The sequence below is a fragment of the Trachemys scripta genome, chromosome 1 (genome assembly GCF_013100865.1).
Source record: "Trachemys scripta elegans isolate TJP31775 chromosome 1, CAS_Tse_1.0, whole genome shotgun sequence".
NCBI classification, from domain to species: Eukaryota; Metazoa; Chordata; order Testudines; family Emydidae; genus Trachemys; species Trachemys scripta.
In genome coordinates, this window is record NC_048298.1 from 90,943,246 (window position 1) to 90,962,071 (window position 18,826).

The following is an 18,826-nucleotide window of genomic DNA, read 5'->3' on the forward strand; positions in this document are numbered from 1 at the left end:
GTGTACTAAACTCAGACAGAGTAAAGCATTCTGTGGGAACAGAGGGCAGCAGGCACAAAACCAAGGCCAACCCAGCTGACGCTAACTGGGCCTCTTGTAGGCAGTCTCACCAGAGGGGCCAAGTATTGAATGGGCTGTGGAAATTAACCCACTGCCCTCTCCGGGCTAGAGCTGTTTCCTTGAGAGTGGGTTCGAGCCACACAGGCAGGGAACAGAGCATGGGCACAGCTAGCACTGTCACTTCTGCTGCTGGTAAACAGGACTTCAGGGTGGTATCCTGAGCTCAGCTACACCACTGTAAAGCTGAAGGCAGGGCCAAATCCTGGTCCCAGAAAAGTCACAGGGAGCTTCTTTCATTATTTTAAATGGGATCAAGATTTGACCCTAGCTCCTTTGGAGTCAGTGGAGTTACAGCAGATTGAAATGGACGCAAACAAGGTCAGGCCTTGAAGAACTGATTCCAACCTCCCTCACACAGGTATAAACCAGAACTGATGTCAGTGGAGTTAGTTACGCCGGTGTAAAATCTGAACGAGAGCAGGAACTCACCCTCTGGGTCACATTCATCTCAGGCGTAACTTGAGTGGCTTCACTGGAGTTACACCATAGATGATTTTGGCCCTCAGCCTCCAGGACTGTTAACTAGGCATCTCCACTGGCATAAAAGGGAAACAATTGATATTTAGTTTTCTCTTTAGCCATGAAAAATAATAATGCATGGGGGGGGGGAGAAGAAATGATCACTTTTGTTTTTCGCTCCTCATTTTTACTTCACATCATGAGTCATGTTATCATGTTCTCAGGAGCTGAGTAACTGCCGGGGCTATTTTTACCCTTGTTCTTGTTCAGCAGGCTTCCTTTTCTCTGCCGCTGCTTCTGGATGGACGAAGGACATGAGGACGGTGAGTGGAGGGGAAGGGGAACTGAGGGTGGGATGGCTGTTTGGGGGGTGGAGGTGAGCCCCACCCAATTAGGAAACAAAAGCAATATATTAATATCCAAAAACAACAGGATGAGCTCTGATGTATGTCATATATATATATATATATTATTATTATTATTATTATTTATTATATTGGGGGAGAGAAATTTCTTTCCAATGCTAGTCACCAGTCTGGAAAAATAAAGAAGGAAAGCAGAACATTTTTTCCTTCCATCAAAACAGGAAAGAGATGGGGAGTGGGGTTGGGAGGAGATATATACACATAGTAAAATGTTGCCAGAGTAAGGAGATGGCTACCCTTTGCCCTAAACTTGTGGGGGAGAGCAGGGTATGTACGTACTGTGAGAGGTGCATTCTCTCACTTAAAAATACATGCATACAGGTAGGTTTGAGGTATAAATCAATCCTCCCACTCTGCTATATCTTATCCTCTGTTTGTATCTCTCTCTCTCATTCATACATCCACGGAGGGACAAAGAGGTTGCCCATTCTCCCCCCCCCTCTCGCCCCCCAGGTGTGTGTGGGGGTGAGCAGTGCCAGTCACCATTGTAAGAGCCCCTTTCCCAACCCTTCTGTATCAAGAACTGTGTAAGGTCTCATGGGTCTGGCCTATGGTGTCCTCTTCCCCAACCTCTTCTTTCATTCAGTCACTGTCAGGGATCACTCTTAAGGAGAGTGAGAGAGATTTACTAGCCCACCATGAGGGCAGAGGAAATCCTGGCTCAGGTGAGTGACAGTGGAAGTGGGGACTCCCTGGGAGGTCCTGGCAGCTCACACCAAACACTAACTCCCCAGGTGGCATCTCTCTCTGCCATGTAGTTGTTCTGCCAGGGTTTTATTTAACACCTGAAAAGCAATTAGAGCCCAGAGGCCCTGTAATCCTTCCAGTTCAACACAAAGACAGAATATGCAAACCCTACACAACTGTAGCTTTTTCTTTCTCTAAGCAATGTTCCCCACCCCATCTCTGCCTCCTTCCTTCCTTCCCTCTTTCCCTTGCCTCCTTTCTGACTCCTTTTGGGCTAAGTTTGACCTTCAAGAAGTGGGTGCAACTCCCATGGGAGATTCTGGGGCAAATGACAAATGGTGGTGTAGGTGACACAACTGTAGCCTTTTTCTGATCATACTTATACTGGGGTAAACCTGGAGTAACTCCACTGAAGCCAACAGAGTACCACTGATGTGAAATCAAAACTGGCCCCTGGTGTATGCTAGTCATAGAGCAAGATTTAGGTGGGCTGAATTCATCTTTAGCTGTGACTTCACTAAAGTCTATGGAGTTACACAAGGGATGAATTTATCTGGCTGCAATAATGGTAAATTACCTCTTGCTATTTCTGTCCCTGGGACCCCCACCCAAGCTTTGCTAATGGATCTCAATCTTGCCTATACCACTGCTGCTCTTCCACCCCGGGTCTGCCCTCCCCCCATAGTTCTGCCAATGCACTACCCTGCAGCACCCTCTGCTGCTAATACACCCTAATCCTCATCAGCAGTACCCTCTGTTTTCCTGTTCTGGGCTCCCATACAATTCAGCCAATATATCTCAGTCCTGCTCTGAAATATCACCTGCTATTCCAGTCCTAAGAGACCCACTCAGCTATACTGAGACACTTTAGACCCTGACTTTCAGACCTCCTATTTTTTTCTATTGATTAATTTTACGTAGCATTCATCATGGAGAGGCTGAGACGTGTCCACAATTCAAGCTGCGTCTTGCTTCCCACTATAAACCCAATTTTGTTTCCTACCCCTACAAAATCCTCAGAAAAGGTTATTAACACTCACATGTTGCATATGTGATCTGTGGCCAGCCAAGAATTTTTTGCCAACATTTGAGCTGATGGGGGAGAAGCTGTTTATGTGCTAGGGAATCTACATTGTTTTAGGACTTTTACGTGCATGTTAAACCAATTCCCAATAACAAATAAATGATTGGGGCATGATGAACGCAATTCTTCATTGTTTAAAGAGGGGAGAAAATTTCTAATAAAAAAACTTCATAATTAAAACTCCAGGCCATCGAACGTGGAGGGATCCTATAGGGCTGTCATATTTGTGGCTTGTTTGATGGGATCTGCTCAGTCATCACTAGGTTGTGACATTGCCTCATCAAGTCATGATGACACATAATGACATTTTGGCTCAACATCATCCCATTGCATCTAAACCTCATCCCACTGCAATATGCAAATGACAATGCAGTGTCCAACTGTTGTAATGTGAAATAACAACATAATGACTTTGCCACTGGCCTCCAAAGTGCTCTGGAGTCAAATGAATGTCTCACAGCAGTCCTTATAGAAGGTGCGATCGCCTCATTAGAAAGGTGACGATTCTGGACATAATGAGGTGAGCAGCAATCCTATTTCATAAAAGCACTGAAATAAAAAGAACAGAGAGCTGACCAAGTTCAGAGCTGGGGTAAGCAGGGGCAGCCCCAGTGAATTGGTATTGGGCTCAGTGGAGTTGCATCTGCCCAAATCTGAATTTGGCCCAGTACCTTTAAGATTTTTCACAAGAGAAAAATCTGTCCCTGTGTTAAAAACAGAAAAGACAAATAAATAGCCTCTGAAATCCAAGCAACTCTGAATATTATTTAGTTCTATTTTCAGCCAGGGTTACAGGTGGATGATTAGTCAACTTCCAAACATCCTCTTCCTTGTCGTTTAAAGATTCAATTGGGATTTAGCTTTTCACTGTTGCTGAGCTTCTAAAAATTCCCCCGCATCATCCACATCAAAACAAATAACTTTATTTCCATCTGACCTTACATGTAATTTAGCTGGATGTAGAAAAGCCAGTCCCCCAAAAGCAGACCCTAGAGTCGTACAACATTTCCTAATGTCTTGTGTCTCAGAGAAAGATGCAGCACTTCCTGCTAGCTTGGTCCTTAGCCCCACTCGCTTTGACTGATGTATGTAAAGTGCTGATCACCCCACACCCACTCAGTCCAGTCCTGGGTGAGTAGACACAGCCAGTGGGGTCTATGGGCCATAATCTCGGCTGATGTAAATCATAGTAGCTCTACTGAAATCAGTTCAGGTATGCCCATTGACACTAGCTGAGGATCTGACCCTGTATGTTCATATGTGTGATGACTGATGTGATGTGGACCCGGCTAGGATGGTCAGTGGACTATGCCTAGAGAATGAAGGGAGCAGTAACACTAATGGTATTAGTGGGGAGTGTGACTAAAGGGACTGAAAGATCTAAGAGAAAGCTCCTTTAAGATCTGTGATATATTGGGGAGGTGGCACTATGCCAGAGGGGTATATCAGACACTGCCTTCCCATGCTTCAGTTCTGGAATTAGGCTCGGGTCTGATTCAACACCCTTCCATCCCAAGCCTTTTCTCCTGCACCTGTGCGCCATGGGTTGGATCCTCAGCTGGTGTAAACTGGCATAGCTCTGGTGACTTTACACCAGCAGAGAATCTGGCCTCTTGCTTCCTGGTTTAGGATGAAGGTGGCCCATGTACCTTGCTAACTCAGAGCACTTAGCTTTGCCCACCCTTTCTATGTGAATATTATGCTTTTGTGAGTTAGGTTACATTTGTTTTGGAAGTAGGGAGCAGAGGAGATTACTGTGTTGTTATGGGAGACATAGATACGGAGAATCTGATTCTGCAGTCAGGTACTCCACAGGTTCCTGATTTACACCAGAGAATATGAGCTCAAAGTCAGGCCCTTTAGGTATGAATAGCTAAGCTGGGAGAAGTTGTGATGTCCGGGGCCTCACACTGCAGAGGAGACATTACACTGGACACCCTTCTGCCCATCTCTTGTGGTTGCTCATCATGGAGAAGTTAAAGATCACAGGGCACTTCTAGAAGAGTAACTCCAGCATCTTAACCAGCGTCTCTTCCCTCAGTGAATGGGGTTCTAATAGCTGCTGCTACATTCATACCATTGCTGAGCAGAGAACGGCTGGGGTCTTTGCTTAGGCTGTCGCTGTGCCATCAGGATCTCTCTCTCTGCTGCATACAGTGCCCTGGGACCCCTGGGGTACGAAGCTGAAATTCTCTTTCTAGCAGAGAAATCACAAGAGCAAGCACCTTAGCTCCAAATGTGTGAGTGTGTTTGTGCATGTGAGAGAGAAGAGCATGTGGATGTGTCTGTCAGGATGCATGAGTATGTGATTATGGGTGTCTAATTGTGTTGATAGTGTGAGAGAGTGCCTGTGAGTATCTCTGATTGCGTGACTCCGATAGAGTATGCATATGGTTGTGCATATGTCAAGAGTGAGAGTGTTAGAGAAAGAGCATGCAGTTTGTGTATGTGAGTGTATAAGGCTGTGTGTGTGTGTAGGAGAGAGCATGGGTGGGCACATGAGTGTGTGAGAAAGCAGGTGTGATTTGTATGTGTGTGTTTTGTTAAGTGTGTCATTTTGTTCGTGAAGAGAACATGTGAGTTTTCAAGAAGGCATGAGTTTATGAGAAGTCATGATATGACTTTATCTTGAATTCACCTGTTAACTAACCCTCTTGCTTCCCCCCAGCAAATACCTCCTTGCTTAATTTCCCTTCGGATGTTTATTACATGTGGAGATAATCATGCAGCAAAATTCGTTTTAGTGCCAAGAGCAACACAAATTCTGTTGTAACAATGTTTGAATTTTTTTGGCTTTCTTCTGCACACAGAGAGATTGAAGATATTAAAATGATACCTCCCTCCAGAGCAAGTGGGATGGCAGAGCAGGGGAAAAAATGCTATGAGTTGCAACAGTGAAAGTCTTAGTCTCGGGCCAAAAAACTCAACTGCTTTGCTGGGAATGTCCTTCTCCTTATCTCTCGCTCAGTCCTGAAGGAATTTCTCTCCCTACTTCTATGTGAGTGTAGGGACATCGCCAATATAAATTATGTTTATTAGTGAGGGTCTTTTTTAGTTTGGTGAGTATTGAATTGTCAGTGCCTTATTACATTTTTTTTTTCTCTGTCTTTGATATACAGCCAAGAAAGGAGTTGCTGCTAGCTGTCTCCACCCCTCTCTTCTCCTTTAAAAGAACAGCTGAAAGGGTGACACCTTATTCTCTTTCTTGCAGACTAAAATAAAGACCCACCAGCTCTCTCCCTGCTACTCTCTCTCCTCCCACTTGATTTTACCTTTTTTCTTGTTGCAAGAGAGCATAAGAGGCGGCAGCAGCACCGCTGAGACTTATCAAGACTCAACACACACACAGAATCCAGCCAAGACATTTGCTCAGCTGTCTGCAAAACCAAACCAAACAAATCAGACCTCACATACAACCAAACTACCAGCAACATTTTGAAAGAAAAGACACTGAAACCAGAAAATAATTTAGGAGAAAAAAAATTCAACTTAAAACAACTTTTTGTTTTTTTAAAAACATGCCAGAGGAAGAAAAACATTATTAAAAAAAATTAAACCAACAAAAAAAATATTAAGAAAGAAGATTTATTTTCTGATTTTGTATACATATTTAGGAAAACTTTGTTTCAGACTTTTTGGGGTTTTTTTGGAAAACATTGCAAAACATTTTTACCTTTTTGTGTGGGTCTTTTTTAAAGAACAAAAATTAAGAAGGAAAAAGATAAGTGTGTGGACCATCCGATAAAAGGAAATACTGAAAGATTTCTTGCGGAGAAGGGGAAGACAGACTTTGGATGCATACATTTGGGGGGGGACTGCCTTTTTAGTTTATTTATACTCCTCTCCTATATTCCTGCTGGCTGATGAGGCAGAGAAAGGGGCAGACAAGTAACCAAGACTTACTTTTTTAAAAATAGTCTCTGTTTTTAACCCTTTCTTCCCCACTCCATGATTGTGGGAAACAAGAAAAAATAATTTGGAGGGGAAAATGAAGAAGTGCAGAACCCTCTCTGCAGAAGGCAAGGCTGGAGCCAAACTGTAAACAGAACCTGCCTCTCTCACCTCTTTGCCTAAGCGTGGGAATTTATTATTTCTTTTAAAGTCTGTCCTTCAATGTGTCTGGAACTTTTGGGGCTCAGAGTCGGTATGGATTTCAGATTGATCTTCATGTCTCTCTGGTACCTGCCTCTCATCAGTACTGAGGTGAGTGTCAAACCATTTTATTTTACAACTGAGAACAATCAATATCTGGTGAACTTTAGACCCAGGATAAAGTATACAGAGCAGAGTGAGAAGACTCCTTATAGGTGTTTCTCTGACAAGTTTCATTGTATCTGTGGGAACAGTTGTACATTTGGGGTTTTTTTTTAATCGTACTTTATTTTAAATTTAAATTTAAAATTAAATAAATTAAATTTAAATTTAAATTTAAATAATGGTAAATAAATTTGTTTTTAAAAGGCAAGAAAATGAATAAGGGGAAAATAAATACTGTTGAACAAGCAACATTTAAGCCGCTGAACTGACAGGTAAAAGGGAGTTGGGGAGAAGGGTTCAGTTTTGACTCTATATTGGGGGGGGCGAGGGAAACAATTCCAGCAAGGCCAATGGGGCCACACGGGGGGAGGGGGAGCAAATTCTGCACCTGCCCAAGGCTTGCAGTTTGGGAGAGGGCAACAGTCCCCTACCCCCACCCCAAACTACACCCATGTCTGGGGTGCACTCCCCATCCCCACCCATCCTGGCCAAATGTAGCAGTTGCAGCTTCTCAATTGCTCGTGCATTTATGAGTTTTGCTCTTTAAAACAAACAAACCTTATTTAGGCAACTCTTTCTGCAGCGCACCATGGCTGGCCCTTGCCCTGCTGGCTAGCTGTTTGTAGGGGGAACACCTTCTCCCACCACTCCCCAGAGAAAACATGTAATCCAATGGTATCTCAGACCTCCGGGTGGGGATCTTCAAGATAGGTTCTGCTGGAATTGAACAGGGATGAGCCTGTCTGGCAGTTCAAAAGGGAGCCTGGGGTACCTGTTGCAATGGGGGGGGGTAGACCGAAGGAGAGAGCCCCCAGTAGTTTAAGAAGGCGCTTGCGTACATCTCACGATGCTAGTGGAGTCAGACGGAATGAAAGCGCTCCGGTGTCGTTCAAGATTTATGTCTCTCTCACGCTGGGAGGTCAGGCTGAGTGGAAGTGGGGAGCTCCCTGAGTTCTTGCGGCTGAATTCTAGCCCTGGTTGCTGGCTGCAGCAGCAGCAGCGTGTTCCCCAGCTGTTCTGGGCCGGGAGCTGCAGCAGGGATCCTCCTATCAGTTCTGAACAAACACCCAAGAGGAAGGGAAGATTGCAACGATTTGCAGAGAGGTTTGTGGGGGAGGGGGGGTTCTTAAAGGAACCCAGGTCCTCTCTTTTGCTTTCCTGGTTTTATCCCCCCCCGAGATTTCTTCAGACACAGTGTGCCCGTCTCTTGGGACTCTGTGATCTCTTACACCAATGTAACTTCATTGGGTCCGACCCTCAGCATGCTGCGCGGTGTGTGTCCGTATGAGTAAGAGTGCATCTCTAGAGGGTCAGGACATAGGGCGGGAGAGCCGCAGCAGCTTGGCTGGAAATGCACAGCTGCAGGGGAGAGTAATTACAAAAAAAAAAAAAAAAAAAAACAACTGAAGAAATCAAGTTGGAGGAGCTTGCAGGGAGCTGGCAACAGCAAAGAATTTAGTCTGGGAGCGACAGGAACAGCACGAGTAACGAGGACTCGTACTTCTGCAATAGAAAGCTACAGAGGGTCCTGTGGCACCTTTAAGACTAACAGTATTGGGAGCATAAGCTTTCGTGGGTAAGAACCTCACTTCTTCAGATGCAAGAAGAAGTGCAATAGAGTTATTCATAGAGAGCTCAGGGCAGGACCCAGCCAAGTATAAACAGGCACAACATGGAAAAAAATACAGCCCCCCGAAAACACCAAAAGGGCGGCGGGAGTGGCAAAGGGAGAGAGGCAGGGGAGGGTTAACATGGAGGTGAGCCTAGCAGAGATGGAAAGCTGGGACGCAGCCAAGGCAGGTTGTTTTGACCACCAACTGGTGGAAAGAATTCTCCTTTTGTTCTCCGTGCTCCTGCGAGTCGTCATGCAGATTTCACCCACCTCCGCTCGCTCGCTCCTGCCTTGCGGTGCCAGCGGGGGACGCCCGCCCCCCTATTCCTTCCACCCACCCGTGCCTCACCTATTTGGGGGAGGGGCAGGTGCACTTCGGGCCCCACCCTTTCTACAGCTGCAGTCACTCACCCTGCCAGTCTCATTTCCCAGAGCCAAACCAAATACAACCAAGAGGGAGGGAGGAAGGGCTTCCCCACCACGGGTGATGATCATCCTGAGAAAAAAACAGCACAGATTCATTCCAGGATTTCAGCCCAAAACTCTGTCCACCTTCTCTCCCTCCCAAACTGCAGGAGTTCGCACCACACCACTATTTCTTGCCTTTTAATGAGGGTAAATCAACATCACACTCCTGGTAACTCCTCCACAGGCTTGCTACAGCTCTGTCTGGAACAGCTCTGAGGGAAAGTAATAACCATCATACTTAGCAGCTAGATAGCACTTTACATTTTTTAAAGAACTGGGCAAGCCTTAACTAAATAATCCCCATAGCCCCTCTGTCAGGTACTGTAAGTGCAGTTTAAAACAACAACAGTAAGAGGACCAAGAAAATGTCACCATGACTCAACAACAGAGTAAAAGAGGCAGTTAAGAGACAAAAAGACATAATTTAAAGTCAAATCCCACTGAGAAAAATAGAAAGGAACATTAACGCTGGCAAGTCAAGTGTGAAAGTATAGGCAGGCAAAAAAAGAATTTGAAGAGTAACTAGCAAAAGACTAAAAAAAATTGCTCTTAGTTTGTAAGTACACCAGAAGCAGGAAGCCTGCCAAACAATCAGTGGGGCCACTGCACAATATAGGTGCTAAAGGAGCACCCAAAGAAGACAAGGCCATTGCAGAGAAGCTAAATTAATTCTTTGCATCAAGCTTCACTGCAGAGAATGTGAGAGAGATTCTCACATCTGAGCCATTTTTTTAGGTAATGAATCTGAGGAATGGTCCCAGATTGAGGTGTAAATAGAGGAGGTTTTGGAACAAGTTGATACATTAAACACTAACAGGTCACCAGGACCAGATGGTATTCACCGAAGAATTCTGAAGGAACTAAAATATGAAATTGCATAGCTACTAACTGTGGTATGTAGTAACCTATTGCTTAAACTGGCCTCTGTAACAGATGACTGGCAGATATTTAAGGTCTCACCAATTTTTAAAAAGGCTCCAGAGGTGATCCTGGCAATTACAGGTCTATAAACCTAACTTCAGTTCCAGGCAAACTGGCCAAAACTATAGTAAGGAACAGAATTATCAGATGAACACAATATGGTGGAGAAGAGTCAACTGGGCTTTTGTAAAAGGGAAATCATGCCTCACCAATCTATTAGAATTCTTTGAGGGGATCAAAAAACATGTGAACAAAGGTGATCCAGTGGATATAGTATTTGGACTTTCAGAAAGCCTTTGATAAGGTCCCTCACCAAAGGCTCTTAAGCAAAGTAGGCAGTCATCAGATAAGAGGGAAAGGTCTCTCATGGATCAATAACTGGTTAAAAGATAGGAAACAAAGGGTAGGAATAAATGGTCAGTTTTCACAGTGGAGAGAGGTATAGTGGGGTTCCCCAAGGATCTGTACTGGGACCACTGCTGTTCAACATATTCATAAATGATCTGAAAAAAAGGGGTAAACAGTGAGGTGGCAAAATTTGCAGATGATACAAAATTACTCAAGTTAAGTCCAAAGCAGACTGCAAAGAGTTACAAAGAGGTACAAAGAGTTACAAACTGGGTGACTGGGCAACAAAATGGCAGATTTCAGAGTAACAGCCGTGTTAGTCTGTATCCGCAAAAAGAAGAACAGGAGTACTTGTGGCACCTTAGAGACTAACAAAATGGCAGATGAAATTCAGTGTTGATACATACAAAGTAATGCACATTGGAAAACCTATTCCCAATTATACATAAAAATGATGGGGTCTAAATTAGCTATTACCACCCAAGAAAGAGATTTTGGAGTCATGGATAGTTCTCTGAAAACATCTGCTCAATATGCAGCAGCAGTCAAAAAAAGCTAACAATGTTAGGAACCATTAGGAAAGGGATAGATAATAAGACAGAAAGAATCATAATGCCCCTGTATCAATCCATGGTACGCCCACACCTTGAATACCGTGTGCCGCTCTGGTCACCCCATCTCTCTCTAAGGTGCCACAAGTACTCCTGTACTTGTCTCTAAGGTGCCACAAGTACTCCTGTTCTTTTTGTGGATACAGACTAACACGGCTGCTAGTCTGAAATTTAAATACTGTTTCTGTAGTGTGGGCGATTCCGCCAGCCATTACACTCAATGTAATTTTGACTATACGCGATTTTTGCTTTAGGCGCTGACTGCGGAACTTAACCCCAGCGTAAGATGAGACAGACCTGTAATTCTTTTCTCCCCTGTCTGAACTCACAAAAGCTCTGAACTGGAATCAACGGGCAGCTCTAAGGGAAGTAGAGACCTGGCTAAAGCTGTCTTGGTTGAAAAGGCAGAGTTTGCCCCGTCACTGTGCTAGAATGCCTTGGGAACTAAAAAGCCCTCCAAATTGTGCCTCCCCCTCCCTTACAGCCTCATGCAAAGACACACAACCATGGATACATTAAACACTCCGTCCTCTATGCAAGTCCCTCCCCAACAAAGCATGCATCATACAAATACACACCTATGCAAATCTGCATGTAAATACACACATGCACGCATCATACATACATTATTATTATATTTCTGAGCACCCCCAAAGTATACAAGGCACTTTGCAGAAACAAGTAAAGGCACAGACCCTGCCCTGAGAAGCCTACAGTCTGAATTCAGACCTGACACAACAAGTTAAGGCATGTGCACATCTTGCTAGTTCTATTAAATGAGGTTAGAGATATCCATCCGTGTACCATAGAGACATCTTAATGCAAACATGTCATCTTATTCCTGGAGCATACATACATCCACACATACATGCACCATGCAATTACCCCTTCAACTATCGCCCACCCCCATCCGTCCCCCCCCCCACACAGACTGCTTAGGAGAAAACACGCCATGGGAACTGGGGTCAGGTGACAAGTTTGATCCATTGAACACATGTGATGAGGGCAGCTTTTGTATTTCCCCAAATGGAAACCAAGCTCTCTTTTCCATTCCAACCCTGGAACTGTTTTTCCTGCCAGGGGAGATGTGGTCGAGGGGAAGGGACTCTCCCTGATCCTCAGGCCTCTGCACTATCATTTATCAGTATCTGACTCCACAAAGGAGTGAGGGGGGCAAAAGACCCCTAATATTTCCCCACATAACACCCCAACGTACCCAGTGGGAGGATGACAAACAAGTGGGTTGAATCCTGGCTTGAGACATGGGCAGGAGACAGGAATGCTCCTCCCCAAAATATCACCTCCCGCTTTGCATCATTTCTCTCTCTCTCTTCCTCATTTCGGTCTGTCCCTATGTGGGCAGAGGGGAGGGGATGGAGGTAAAGAAGGGTATGAGGTATCCTTCACTCCTCGTGGCTCTCTCTTCTCTTACCCAGACCACAAAAGGGAAGCAGTTGGTGCTGTGGGCTGCCCAGCGGTTGTGTTTGTTTGAGCAGGCGAGTATATTTCCGCCTCGCGCACTAAACACGAAACATCATCTGTGTTGGAAGGGAGGGAAAAAAATAAATGTGCCTATTTCTGTGCATTGTGAGAGGTGCGTTCACGCACGTGTGCACCAACACACGTGCGCGCGTGCACACACACACAGTGTTTGGGCACTGCTTTAACACTGGTGATGTCAGAACTCAGGAATGCTGGCCCCCAGCAGTAGTTTTTTTTTTTTGGAGGGACTGTGATGGCATTTCTCACCTCCCTCACCAGGCTGAAGATGGCGCCTGCCTGAGAGGACACACTCAGCGCCCTGATGGAGTTTCCCTACCCAAACCTACATTCACAGCCCTGTCACTGTCCCCCTCTCCACCAACCTGCAGAAGCTCCTGAAACCCCTAACTGACTGCTTAATGGCAGGCCCTGTAAGAGCAGCATGCACGATGATTCCTCACTGCCTGTAAAGGGAGGAACTACTTGATCCTGAACTCACATCTTTCTCCACAATGTCTGGGGGAGCGTCACTAGAAACACTGGGTTTGCATCTGATTCGGAAAGATCTGAGCTGTAAAGTGGAGTCCTTTTGGTCCCTCCACTTCTCCAATCACACCCATCTTTAAGGCCTGGGAGCCCTTCCAAGGGGAGTGTGAAAGTGGGAAGGTATTTGCCAGCTGGGAAGCAAGGATACTAACCTATTTGCATTTTCCCTGTGGGTCATAATAATTGCCTTGCAACCTTTAGAGAGATGGGCTAAACCAGGCGTGGCTTTGGTTTTTGTAAATTTCCATTGGCTGGGCCTGCACATTTTGGAATCCATCTCCCAAAGAATGGGGTGGGGCTGTTAAACAGTCCTAGTTTTGGTTCATCTCTAATTTACATCTTCATGGTGTCATGGCGTAAGCCTCTTATACTGTCCTGCACACGTGAGGCTCATGCAGGAGTGAAATGGTGCAACCATGGCAGTGAATTTCAGGATGGGTCACATGTCTGGGGTAAGCCTGGGGAAACGACAAGGCGATCAGTGTGGGTCTATCTCTCCCCATCAGCTGATGTGTGGGCCAGGAGAGAATGACTCTGTCTCTTACGGTATTTCCAACACTATTTATACATGTTGTGCTGATGAGCAAATTCTTCCATTACTTTGCCCAGAGGCTGCTGTTGCTTGGGGGCTGGGGACTGTATGCCTCCTCTTCATGTCAGGGGGTGGGGGGTGAGATTGGTACTAGTAGATGGTTAGAACACAGAGGGCGAGACTGTGTCACTGGAATCAAGTTAGCAAAGATTGAATGGAATGTTTTAGGGAGTAGAACCTAAACAGTATTTCTGTGCCCACATGGAATGGATTCTGGGAGAGATGAAGGGGTTTTCCCTGATTTGTGAGAGAGCAGAATTGGTCCCTGGGAGACGGGTGGAAGGATTCCTAAGAGGTTACCCATAGCTGGGTGTGGCACTGGAAGGGTTAAATGCATCTGCCCAGCCAAGGAACCAGCAGCCCCTGGGGTTAAGTCAGAATGAGTCTCTTGCCAGGCTCTGCTGGGACTTGCCCGTCTTACTCCACGCTGAGGAATGTCACAGTGTCTCCCCTCACCATCCCCAATCTGAGTTTAAGGTAAAGAGAAACTTCTTCTCTTCGTACCTTGCTCTCTTCATCCTTCATGCACCGACCATGGTATAATGACACAGTGGCTATTAACCCATCCCTGACATTGTGAACCCTCTGTTCTGATCAGCAATGAGGTGGCTGGGGAGTTTCATAACCTACCCCCTTCCCCAGGGAGAAGAGCAGAGAGCTCAGCGCCTTTCTGCATTTTCCTCCCCCAAATCAGAGGGTCTCCCCTTCCATTCTCTCTCCTGTGCCATTTATGTGGCACTACCCGGATGTGCAGAATCACAGCCTAAAAAGGAGGGGAGGAATTTCTTTCTCCAAGCCCCAAGGGTCTTTCTCAATCCCTTCCTCTCAGTTTCACAATCTTTGCTCCCTCGGGGCCATGCATTTGCTGTGCTATTAAATGAGGAGGAATGAGCTACAATCTGTTGGAGCCCATGAATAGCCATAGGGATCACTGCAGAATGGCAGTGCATGCTCCATTCACTGCCCTTGCAGAGACTGATCACACTTTTCAGCACTCCCAGCTCCTGACGGCGCAGGGAATAGGACCTGGAATCTAACCTGAGTTTTCCACACAGCCCGGCATACATATTTCTAACCCCAGAGCAGTGAACTGGCCTCTGCAGCATTCCCTCTTCCCTCCCCACCCAACATGGGTTGGCTCCATGCTAGATTGCCCTACTCCGTGTACGTGTCTACAAGTGCAGGGGAGGGAGAGAGTCACGGTGAGTTAATGCATTTGGGTTTCACCCTTGGCATCTTGGGGTTCAAATCTTACCATAGCAGAGGGCCAAAGACTGAAATAGATATGGGCTCCCGGTGAGGACTGAGGGGCATGAGCAGAGCTTTGAGGGGGTCTCAGACTGAAATAATAGAGGGGACTGTAGGACAGGACTGAGCTATACGTAGAACATTAGCAGAGCTGCACGTGGATTCGTTTTGCATCAGCCAAGGCTGCTGACATCTGAAAGTAGGGAAGAAAATCTGACACATAATAGAGACGTGCTTAGAACTTACCAGCACATAAAGATCACGCTGTTCTGCCTCAACATAGGGCAGGCAAAGCCACCACTGAGGAGACCCCACTGGCTTGCACAGCACCTGCCCAGCACTGTACATCCCTTGCTTTCATGAGCACCAAAATAATTTGACAATGTTAAACAAACAAAGAAGCATGCTTGCGTGTATGCGTCCGTCAGTGTGTCTGCCTGCAAGTCTCTAGCGCAGGGGTAGGCACGCCAGCTGATTTTCAGTGGCACTCACACTGACCACATCCTGGCCACCGGTCCGGGGGCCTCTGCATTTTAATTTAATTTTAAATGAAGCTTCTTAAACATTTTTAAAACCTTACTTACTTTACATACAACAATGGTTTAGTTATATTTTATAGACTTATAGAAAGAGACCTTCTAAAAACGTTAAAATGTATTACTGGCACACGAAACCTTAAATTAGAGTGAATAAAATGAAGACTCGGCACACCACTTCTGAAAGGTTGCCGACCCCTGCTCTAGCATGATGGCTGTGCATGCAAGTACAGAACATGGGGAAGCAAGGAACTCAGGGTGGGAGCAGAGAGAGGAACAAAATCACTGGGGTAGGAATTCCAGGGCCATGCAGCAGCACAAGGCCAGGCCTCAGGCACTTGACAGCCAGCCAGGACTCCATCAAGACAAGAGACTTCTTTGATCTACCACAGAGTTAAAAGGAGATCATTAACCTGCTCTAGACTAATAACCCCCCCAACCTCCCCCGCCTTGCTGCAATTGCAGGAAAATCCCTAGCTGCTCTGGTTGGCCCATGGGGAGACTCCACCCTCCACTGCCATTCCACTCATCTCCCAGCCATATCGCAGAATCAGGTGGATGTGTTTGCTGGTAATTGCTGCATTGTGTGCAGGGCCGGGGGGGGCGCAAGTGGGGCAATTTGCCCCAGGCCCCGGGCTCCACAGGGGCCCCGCGAGCCCTGGCCGAGAATCCCTTTCCTGGCTAGAGGCGCCTTTTAAATTTTTACTCACCCGGCGGTGCTCTGGGTCTTCAGCAGCACTTCGGCGGCGGGTGCCACAGAAGACCCAGAGCCAGTGAAGGACCCGCCGCCGAAGACTCAGAGCGCCGCCCGGTGAGTACAAGTGCTGCAGCGGGTGGCGCCTTATATTATATCCGCTCCCCCGCTTTGCCCCAGGCCCCCTGAATCCTCTGGGCGGCCCTGATTGTGTGTCTTCCCTTCTTAGCTTCTAAGGGTCCCTCCGTAACTTGGGTGTGCAGTTTCCTACTCACAGAAAGAACAGGAGTACTTGTGGCACCTTAGAGACTAACAAATTTATTAGAGCATTTGTTAGTCTCTAAGGTGCCACAAGTACTCCTGTTCTTTTTGCGGATATAGACTAACACGGCTGCTACTCTGAAACTACTCACAGAACTTCCTCAGCCCAGGCTCTGTGACATGGGGATGCTAGGACATCTTAGGTGAGCATTCCCCTCGCACAGAACCAACTCAGAGAGGTGGGGAGAGAATAACAAACCTCACAACCAGGCATAGTCTCTCACAGGTCCCTCTCAGACTTGGCTTTGTGACTGGGAAGAAAGTAAGAAACCTCACAGCCCAGGCATGCAGCCCCCACTGCCAGAGCTGCTTCAGAGATACAGGTAGAGAATAATGAGGCCTACAGCCTGGGCGTGCTGACATGCTTTAGTCAAACTGATAGCATCTGCGACAAGAAAAACTTGGCACCTAAAATTCCTTCTGTGATCAGGGAGTGGAGCTAATTCCTGTAATCCGGTCCCCAGTGAGTGGGCCTGCTTTTGCAGTCCCTCTGCAGAGCACTGATCCATAAATGCTCCTCCAGTTTTCTCTCCTCCTCCTCCTAGCTAGCAAGGTCGCATCTCTCCTCTTCCCACTAATTCCACCAAAGTCATGCAGTCGTGTAGCACCTGCCTGCTGACCCCAACAAGTGCCAGAGTTTAAAATAAAGTCTAATTTCCTACATGTATTAAGTATCAGGAAGGACCAGAGTCATCTGGACAGTGCAACGTTCATCCACAGATGCACTTCTTGACAGGTGAAAACATTAAAAATCAATTCTGATCTCAGATTACAAATACTTGGACTAACAAACAATCCATTTTCTAATATTCACTCCAGTGTGTGTGATACAAAAATAGTACCATACAGGAGGAATACAGAGCCTTTCACTTCTAGCTCACTGGTTCCAACTAGGGTGACCACCTGTCCTGAATTGCAGTCCTGAAATGCAGAGTTCAAGTCCTGGTTGTGGGTTGAATGACTCCGGGACAGCATTTGTCCTGGATTCCCTGCAGCGCCACTCTGCACCTGCCCAAGGCTTGGAGGCAGCACCAGCCTCTTCATGGTGGGGGGGGAGGAGGGGCTGAGGTGGGCCTTGGCCCTCCCTCACCACAAGGCCCCTCCCCCTGCTCCTCCTCTTCCCCCTGAGGCCTTGCCCCCTGGCCAGGCCAGAAGCTGGAGTCAGCCCATGGTAAGAGCTGCCCAAGGAGCCCCAGCCACTGTGAGGAATACCCAGACCCTCCACCTGCCCTGGGCAGCGTGCCGCAGGGGACAGGGGCATGGGCTGGAGACTGCTCTCGGGCAACCTCGTACCCCACCGAGGGCATGTGCAGGGTCTGGGGCTCCTCACAGTGGCCCAAGCTCCTTAGGTAGCTCTTACCACTGCCTGGTTCCAGCTTCTTACCTGGCCTGGCCAGGGGGCAGGGCCTCAGGGGTGAAGAGGAGGATCAGGGGGTGGGGGCTCAGGGGAAGAAGAGGGACAGGGGTGGAGCCAAAGAGGGGGGCAGAGCTCATGCATGTGTCCTGCTTTTGCCTTTTGAAAAGATGGTCACCCTAGTTCCAACCCAGATCCAGTAATTGGTAATTATCAGAAGTCATCATCATATGACAGCTGTTTGGTGGCCCCTGAATGACATGAGTTTATGGCCTCTCAGCTGTGTGTCTTGTGAGAAGACGTCTATATCACAAAAAACACCATGAAAACTGGCATTAGCTGGCTCCCTTATTGGCAGCCTAAGCAGAGAGTCCAAGGATTTAGTGGGCTGGGAAACTGCACTTCTCTTCTCATCCCTAAAAATGGTCCCTAAAGATCAGATCTGAGGCCCATTGGTAACAGGGAAGGGGGAACAGTATGTGGGGTGAAACGTGCATTGCCATTGCCTGTGTGGTACCTGCTCTGTGGATAAACAGAGGATTCATTGTCTCTAGAGTCATCAATCTGGCACTTTTCCCCAGCACTAAACTTGAAATGAAATGTTACACCCCGAAAGCAGCTGAGCAAAGAATAACCTCGGTAAGAGAGCATTCACCAGAGCCCAGGTACATGCATCTCACTAATAATCCTAAAACATTAAAAAAAGCTACATTTCATAAACACATGGGGCCAAATTCTCCTCTCAGTTACAACGGGGCAGCCCACTGAGGGACACCGGGCAGGGGCTCAGCTACCACCCACTGCATAGGAACCCAATTAGGCAAGCAGCTGAAAGGCCAACTTTTCACACATGAGTACTCCAGAATAAAGAGAGCATGGAGCTAACCAAACAGTTGGGTAATACTTTTCTCTGTTTCTGTTCCTATTATTCTGGAAATGTGTTTTAATAAGTACTTGCTTTCCCATGCCTCTACTCTGTACTCCTGCAGGGCAGTCACAGGGACCAATTCAGAGTTGGTGTAAGTGGCTGAGATTTCACTGAGCTCAATGGAATTGCACTC

General features: G+C 46.7%; 1 protein-coding gene across 3 annotated transcripts in view; it reads left to right on the forward strand.

Annotated features, from left to right (window-relative positions):
- Nucleotides 1-710: 710 nt before the first annotated feature.
- PDGFB (platelet derived growth factor subunit B) overlaps nucleotides 711-18,826 on the forward strand; it is a 29,277-nt gene continuing 11,161 nt past the window's right edge. Inside the window, exons 1-2 of one of the 3 annotated variants that reach the window (XM_034776294.1) lie at nucleotides 711-902; nucleotides 5,895-6,978. In XM_034776294.1, coding sequence (XP_034632185.1) covers nucleotides 6,889-6,978 — 90 coding nt within the window. In that variant the 5' untranslated portion in view covers nucleotides 711-902; nucleotides 5,895-6,888. The remainder of the gene's footprint in view (nucleotides 903-5,894; nucleotides 6,979-18,826) is intronic. The other 2 variants (XM_034776285.1, XM_034776279.1) reach the window with 2 other exon arrangements.